The 8,338-nt window shown below is 40.2% G+C and overlaps 1 protein-coding gene across 1 annotated transcript in view; it reads right to left on the bottom strand.

The window, feature by feature from the left end:
• Positions 1-8,338, bottom strand: part of CDKAL1 (CDK5 regulatory subunit associated protein 1 like 1) — a 396,152-nt gene that overhangs the window by 285,625 nt on the left and 102,189 nt on the right. The window contains 1 exon segment of the mRNA XM_009285096.1: positions 6,995-7,043. Within this exon segment, the coding sequence (XP_009283371.1) occupies positions 6,995-7,043 (49 nt within the window).

Below are 8,338 nucleotides of genomic sequence, written 5' to 3'. Positions count from 1 at the left end.
GCCGCCAACTGGATTTGACTCCATTCACCACAACTCTCTGGGCCCGGCCGTCCAGCCAGTTTTTTACCCAGCGCAGAGTACACCTGTCTAAGCCATGAGCCGCCAGCTTCTCTAGGAGAATGCTGTGGGAGACGGTGTCAAAGGCCTTACTGAAGTCCAGGTAGACCACATCCACAGCCTTTCCCAATACTGGCACAGATAGTGGTGTTACTATTTTCAACTCATTCCTTCAGTACGTCACACTTTTCCTAAGCAGTCAGAAACAGGCAATCAAAATGCAACCCAGTGCTCTCCTTGAAGTGTTTAGCTGAATGACAACCCCTTCATTTAAAAACTGTAAGGCGGGATGCCTTCAAGTCAGGACCTTCATAAGTCAATGCCTCTGTCAAAGTAGTTCTCAAATTAACAGAAGAAAAAAATGCTACTGCTTTTGGTAGTGACACTCTTTCCACACATAAAGCCGTTTTCTTAGATGACAACAAAAATCTATAATTATTTTTGTTTAAACAGGAATAGCTCCAAAATTTCCAACCCAGGAACACAAGAAAGGGGCAGGGGGTGACATTTACCACATTATGCTGTTAACCTCAGCAATTAATACAGACAAATGGGTGATGCCAAATCTTTTAAGCATGGTCATTTCACCAAGTTACTAACAAGCTGTAGTTCTGTATATTGCCTATTGAAAATCTGATTTCAATCCCCCCACCTTTTTTAGTCTGTCAAATAGAGATAGCCCCTTGCATAATTTTTGCCAGTAGTACCTTTACTTTTCAATAATCTCAGTTTAAAAGGCACTACTACCTAGAAATACTGTTACAGATGTAGTAGTGTTCACAGGGTGTCTGGGGCAAGGGGCTGGCAGCAGGGGGGCTGCAGGGCAGCCCCTGTGAGGAGAGGCCAGGGCTGCCCCGTGCCGGTTCCAGCCAGCTCCAACGGACCCACTGCAGGGTACAGCTGAGCCCCTCAGCCACCGGTGGGGGCCTCGGGGAAAGCCTGGGTAAGAAATGGCAAAATGTTGCCTGGCAGTGAGGAAAAAAGTGTAACAAACAGCCCTGCAAGCACCAAGGTGAGAGAAGGAGGATGGGGAGGAGGTGCTCCAGGCACCCCAGCAGAAATTCCTCTGCAGCCACTGGAGAAGACCTCAGTGAAGCAGGTTGCCCCCCTGCAGCCTGTGGAGAACCACACCAGAGCAGGTGGTTCAGGGTACACCCTGAGGAAGCTGCAGCCCACAGAGAGCCCATGCAGGAGCATGGTTTCTGGCAGCAACTGCACATAGCCCGTGGGGGACCCACGCTGGAGCAGACTGTGTCTGAAGGACTGTGCCCTGTGGAGAGGATCCACGCTGGAGCAGTTCTTGGAGGACTGCAGCCCGTGGGAAGGCCCCAGGCTGCAGCAGGGGAACAGCGTGGGGAAGCAGGAGCAGCAGAGAGGAGCTGTTATGGGCTGACCGCAACCCCCATTCCCAATCCTCCTGCATAACTCAGAGGGAGGAGGTAGAGCAGTCTGGGATGAAAGACTGAAACTGAGCCTGGGAAAAAGAGGGGTGGGAGGAAGGTAGTTTTACAGTTTTCTCTTTGTTTCTCACCATCCTACTCTATTTTTAATCAGCAATAAATTAAATTAATTTTCCCCCAGTCGAGTCTGGTTTGCCCGTGACAATAACTGGTAAGTGATCTCCCTGTCCTTATTGTGACCCATGAGCTTTTCCATCTTATTTTCTCTCCTGTCCTGTTGAGGAGGGGGAGCAAGAGAGCAGCTGGGTGGGGTCTGGCAGCCAGCCAAGGTCAACCCACCACACAGTGAAATAAATAAAACAACCCATCCAAAACCATTCCCCCTTTCTATGTCCTTTCAAAGGATGTAGAAACAGGGACTCAGTGAGGCCACTACCCTCCCTCTGACCCTCCTCAAGCTGCACTTTGGCACAAACTGTCAGTTTCCTGACTGGGAGCCAAATGATACTTTTCCTCAAAAAGGAACTCCTGACTCCTCCAATTTTTATTCTTCGTTTGGCTTGTCATCAGCTTCTTCAGTCAAGGCTACTCTTCCCACAATCACAGAAATTGAAAAGAGTATTTTATCTACTGTTATCAGCAGATCATAATGAAATCAAACGGCACATACAAATACTATTTAATATGCTGTCATTCATATACATACATATATACACACACTCTTCACTCTAAAGTAGGCAATCCAGTGTAAATTCTACACTTTAGCCTATATATAATATAGGTACCATTTATCTGCTCATTTTCATACAGACTGACGCTGCAACTATCAACAATCCATAATTACTAACCACATGAGGACAGTTTAACAGTTAGTAAATATTGGTTAATGTTTAAACTGGGAATGGATGGGCAACTTCACCAGACAGGTCAACGTGACTGAAATCAAGAAAGGTTATGTGAAGTATAAAAGGCTCAGCCCTGAAGCAATTTCCTTTGGTTGTTTTTTACAATCAAGTCTAATGACCCATTGTAAAACTATGTTTTGTGAAAGCGTTAGACAGACACAATATGGCTAAACTCAATTCAACCTGTGTCCCTCATCTCCCTAAGGCCTAAGATAAAAGCAGACTGTACACAAATACTCTGGTTTCGTGCCTCCCACCTCCAGAAAGCTTTAGTAACATGGGATTTGAGAGCTAGCATGTCTAGAAAATGGGGGGAGAGACCCAAATCTCTGAAGACCTAAATTCAAAACCAAGAAAAGAAGAATTTCTATATTAAGCAGTTAAAATTTCTCCTTTAAATTACAGAATAAATGTATTATCTTGCCTACTGTAAACTGTTTGTATCCAAGCTTGTGTACACACACTGTATGTATTTTTTTAAAAGACAGCTTTTAAAGTGGTTCATAAAATATTGATGAGCAATCACCATAAAGACATTCTGTGGTTCCCATCAAAGACAACTCTTCATCTTATTGGGACATGCTATATAGCCCAAACAGCTTTTAAATTCTGTACAGAAATTTTACTTAATGATGGAATATACATCAATTATAACCCTGTTTTCTCCTAGCTTACAGACATTGCAACTCCTTAGCAATACTTTCCTAACATACTATGTCATCATAACCGGGGAACTAAGCACGTGAGTGGAAATGGGTGCCCCAATGACGTAAAAATCGCTGTAATCCAGTCTTATAATGTGGGTAATGTGCAGGCGAAGCAAGGTTTACTAAACTGTTAAATCAGAGCCTTGCATGATGAAACTGTTCTGTATATCAGGAAGAGTGACACACCCTGGCTACACCACTGTGGCTGTCATTTTGAGAAACCTAATTCTGAGGCTGAGACCAAATTAATTTGTCCAGCTTCTAACAGGCAGTATAGCGGTTTCAGATTATAAATTACAATATCATAGTAAAAGTACCTGAAGATGCCTCTAGTTAAAATACATCTTGGGACACAGTATAAATATTCATCAGACATGACCTGTGTATAAATACTGCACAGTTATTACAGATCACTTCTGGAAATGGCAGTTTACCTGATAATTTACCTGATAACTAGGAAATTTCAAAGTTCCAAAAGACTCATGATAAAAGTCAGGGTGATATAAAAATGAGACTTCACAAGGTCTCTTAAAAACTCTCTTTTGGCTGTTAGTGCAATAATAAACACAAGCATCCTTCTTTTCCATTTTCTGATGAAGAAGGATAAAAAGGTAAAGTCACATGAAAAGCGCTTATGCAAATTATCTCAATAGAGAGTTGGGAACTGACAATTACACTGTTTGCAGACAGATGAGGTAAAGATCTGCTTCTTGAAACCATCTCTTGAACCAGCAGAATGACACTGTTCTGAAGAGGGTTTCCTGACAATGCCCTTAAGACTGAGAAATAAAGCTAGAAGAAACCCCTTCATATTTCATACAGAGTTCTAAATAATTCCAAGAAAGTAATTTTCTTCGGGAGTATAGTAAGCTTTCAACCAAATCCAACAGGGGAGCCATTTTCTTGGAAAACTAGAAAGACGACTATTAGGAAAAAAAAAAAAAGGAAGGAGGCAAATTCTTTTTACAAAGTTTCCTATTTTGTAAACTGTGCACTACAAAATTCAAGCATCCAAGAAAAATCTACTGTACCCCTTAAGAAAGGGGAACCCAAGGAAAGCTAGACTTTTAGACTTAAAACTAGCAACTAGGATAACCACCTTGGAATCTGGACAGAAAATCCAGACAGCTCTTGTTAGGCTGACCAATCTACAGAGACAGCTGCCCTACAGAGTGCAGACGCTATGCAGTTTAAACTTATTCAATTTAAATATTCAGTAGAAACATTTTTTTAAACTTTCAATATATACATAGCCACACTACAGGAGTATACCACCCATGCAACCTTTTGATTTTCTTTAAAAAAAAAAAAATAGGTGAAGAAAATTGTATCATACAACTATGACAGGTATCAAACTTAAAACGTCCTAACATCAGCTGGCTATGAATTCAGAATTTGTATTTAATCCCCTGCCCCACAACACCTCTGTCTCCTGAACCCATTTGCAGCTTTTGAAGTTGTTACTAATGATGTAGACTTATGAAGACAGAGGGTTACATTTCATTTGGGTTTACATACATGAATTTAAGCTTCTACCATGTATCTTAACCAACAGTCCCGTTATCTACGGTATTTTACTTCACTTGGATAATGAAAGTTCACCATTAGACTCTTTCATAAGACACAGTGAAAAAGAGCTTCATGTTCTTCTCCATTAGTGGAAGATCATTCCCAAATACATAAATTAATGCATTATCATTAAACAAATTTAAATGAAAGAAATATAATTATAAGTAACAACTCCTATTTTTATGGTTGCCTTTTGCAAAAGTAAGCCATTATCATATGCTATGACCCCTGTCAATTTGTCAATTCTCTTTCCAATTGAAATTCTATTTTCAGAGAAGAGTTATGGTTGGAAGGGACTTCTGGAGGTCATCTGGTCCAACCCCCTTGATCAAGCAGAGCCACTTAGAGCCAGTTGCCCAGGACCATGACCAGATAGTTTTTTAATACATCCAGGGATGGAGACTCCACAACCTCCCTGGGCAACCTGTGCCAGTGCCAGTCACCCTCACAGTGAAAAAGTGTTTCCTGACGTTCAGAGGGAACCTCCTGTGTTCCAGTTTGTGCCCGTTGTCTCTGGTCCTGTCACTGGGCACCACTGAGAACAGCCTGGTTCCGTCCTCTTTGCACCCTCCCTTCAGGTATTTATATACGTTGATGAGATCCCCCCACTTGAGTCTTCTCTTCTCCGGGCTGAATAGTCCGAGCTCTATGAGGAGAGATGCTCCAGTCTCTAGTCTCTTAACCATCTTCATGACCCTTCGTTGGATTCTCTCCATTATGTCCATGTCTCTCTTGCACTGGGGAGCCATTCTTATTCATTTTTTCCAATAAAACTTCAGAAATCCTGTGTTCCACTACCATTTGAGAAATCTCCGAAGGAACTGGCACTATATACGGAATTCAGCAGCCCACTTACTCCTTTTTATTCAAATCACTTACAGTAAGCTAGAAAGAACCAAAATCTTTCCCAAAATTCACACTTTTTAGTTTAAATGTTCCTTAACACATCTATGAACATTATTTTCCAGAATTATATCAATATGTAAAATACAATCTTAAAATCAGTTCAATGAAAAGCATGATTTTAACAATTGCTACTAGACTGTTTGTCTTCTTTCTAGTCATACAATATTCAGTCACAATAACCTGAGTAACTATGGTATTGAAAAAGCAGTAATGTCTGGAGTCAGTATAAATATTACAAAGCCCATTTTTGCAAAGGGAGGGCATGCTGACCCAGGTTATCATCTTACTCCCTTAAGAATAAATAAAATTCAGGAAAATCAGATAGGGATCTGAAATACTGTGCTGTTGTAAAAATCATGAAGCATCCCCATCTCCAACACAATGTCATGATGCTTCTGGGAAAACAGTTTGGCTAATTTAATAACAAATTTGAATATGTTGAATATGTTTCTTCTTTGTATAGTACAGTAGGTTGTACCCCCCAAAAATAAATGCCATAAGGTAAGGACAAACTGGGAAAAGTTTTGGTTGGGAGTATGTAATACACGTTTCAGTTCTGAAAGCAATCAAAGCAGTATGAAACCTTAAGGCCTTCAAACCACAAACTCTAGAAGCTTTACACCACACTACACAATTCCTTGATAGAAGCTTTTTTTTTTCTTTTAAAATTTTGCACTGTTTCTACACTTTCATGCTGTATTTCAAAAACATCATACTCCAGCATTAAAGTTAGAGTCAATGTCTTGTGGACCAGACACTTGTTTATATTGAAAGTACAGTCAATTAAACTAAACCTTGTAATTTAAAGCTTCATGGAACAGTAATTTTTATGGCCTGATAAGTAATGGAGACAAACTTAGGTAACCCAGAAAGACCCAGACAAATATGTTTATTTAATAGCAAGTGTTTACTAGTCAGGCTGCAGAAACAATACTGTCTTTTCCCCCCTTCAGTGCTAAGTACTGCATGTACACACACATGAACACAGCCAGAGAGAGCAAGGAACACAGTTACAAAAGAACATTAAACCAGCAGATAATTTATCTGTCCTGCTGAGGAAAGCTCAAGGAAGTGAGCCAGAACATCTGAAAAGAAGAAAACACGAGAGGACTAAACATATGAAAGCAGAGATACAGCACTGAATTAAGATAGCACAGAAACTTTAAACAATACTCTACACCCACCTACATTGATGCAACTTAAATAATTTCTTGAAGTCTTCCCAGGATCGTTTACCTATGAATCCAACAGGCCACAGAGCTCCTGCCAGAAAAGTTCTCTGAAATTATCACTTACACAAAGCGTACACGGCAAAGTATCACACTGCCGAAACATTTAGCTAGAGGAGAAAGCAAGCATTAGGTTGATGAAGACCATAACAGCAGCACTTCTGCTAGCTAATGCTTACATCTTTCAGGCTAGCTGCAATTATTTCAAGTGTGATGCTTACCTTTAATAGTTTCCTCCACAACTTCTACTACACGATCTATCTGCTGAACCTAAAAAAAGTCAGAAGGTCAATATCTAAGTAGTCAACAACTGGACATATTTTATATATACTCTTCTTTCAAAAGTGTGTTCTTCTGGATTAAGGGGGAGTAAAGAGTTTGCGGCTATGTTTTTAGCCATTTTTTTCCTGTGAATCTTGGTTCATCTGCCAAAAGTAACTTTAAAACTCACCACCTAACTTAAACCAAATTTTGCCCTCAAAAATAGCAAGTTCCTGTAAGTTTGGCTAAAATCACGAAATGGCTAGAAAAGAGGGACCCTAGAAAAGAGTTCAGGCCTTAACTGCTGTTCATGGTCTGTGAAAGGCAGTGGTCACCCAGACAGTCGGCACCTGGGCAGCTCAAACAGCCCCTAAGTGCTCCCTCTCCCCAGTCTCAACGCCAAAATAGTAGATGGTAGAGAACATAAGAAGCTGAGGATATTCTGAGGGCAGATTACAGGGGAGAAAATTAAGGAAGTATTGCAGGAGAAAGACACTGGAACATGGGAAGAAATTAAACATACCATGGTTAAGTTTAGGGGAACAAGACGTTGTCCTGGACTTACTGCAGGCAGTGTTTGGAAATAGAAGGAAAAGCCCCGATGCTTTTCAAAAGACAGAATAACATTTAATGACCATGACATAGCATCTCCAACAAGGACAACAAATTTATGTTTTAGTGTTACATTTGCCAAAATCCACCCATAATGTGATAAACCATTAAATTATTTCTTATTAGATAGAATATTCTTTATTTAAACTTAAAGGCCAATACACTACAGAGATTTTGGTATATTAAGTAGAAGGAATCAGCATTAACACTGCAAAATTAAACACTCAAAAATTCTTAAAGTTGAGATTCTTCCTCCAACTTTCATCCAAACTGCATACTCTATGTAATGTCTACTACATATGCACATATATGTTTACATATCTTGCAGGAAAGCCAAATACAGAAAGCCCTACTTTGCACCTTTAAATGAGTTTATAATTTTTCCACAATATTCCTTTTAAAACACTGCTTCTCTAAGCTGTACGCTATATGAAATAGATTTAGTATGATTTTGCAGTCATTTCCTTGGAGTTTCTTTTCCAGTTTGTTTCAAAAGCAAGCAGAAAAGCACACGTTGCAGAGGCTTCAAGAGCAGAACCTGGGCTGCAACAAGGAGCCTGGAAGTTGGATCCCTTGCATCAAAGCCATTAAGTCTCTGTGCCCTTAAACCACCAAGTCTGTAATTTCCTGTAAACACGTCTGCACAATCATCTCTATTTCACATTCATTTTCCAATCCCTGTAATTGCAGCT

The sequence above is a fragment of the Aptenodytes forsteri genome, unplaced genomic scaffold, assembly GCF_000699145.1.
Source record: "Aptenodytes forsteri isolate BGI_AS27 unplaced genomic scaffold, ASM69914v1 Scaffold248, whole genome shotgun sequence".
NCBI lineage: Eukaryota > Metazoa > Chordata > Aves > Sphenisciformes > Spheniscidae > Aptenodytes > Aptenodytes forsteri.
This window is presented reverse-complemented; position numbering and strand designations above follow the sequence as displayed.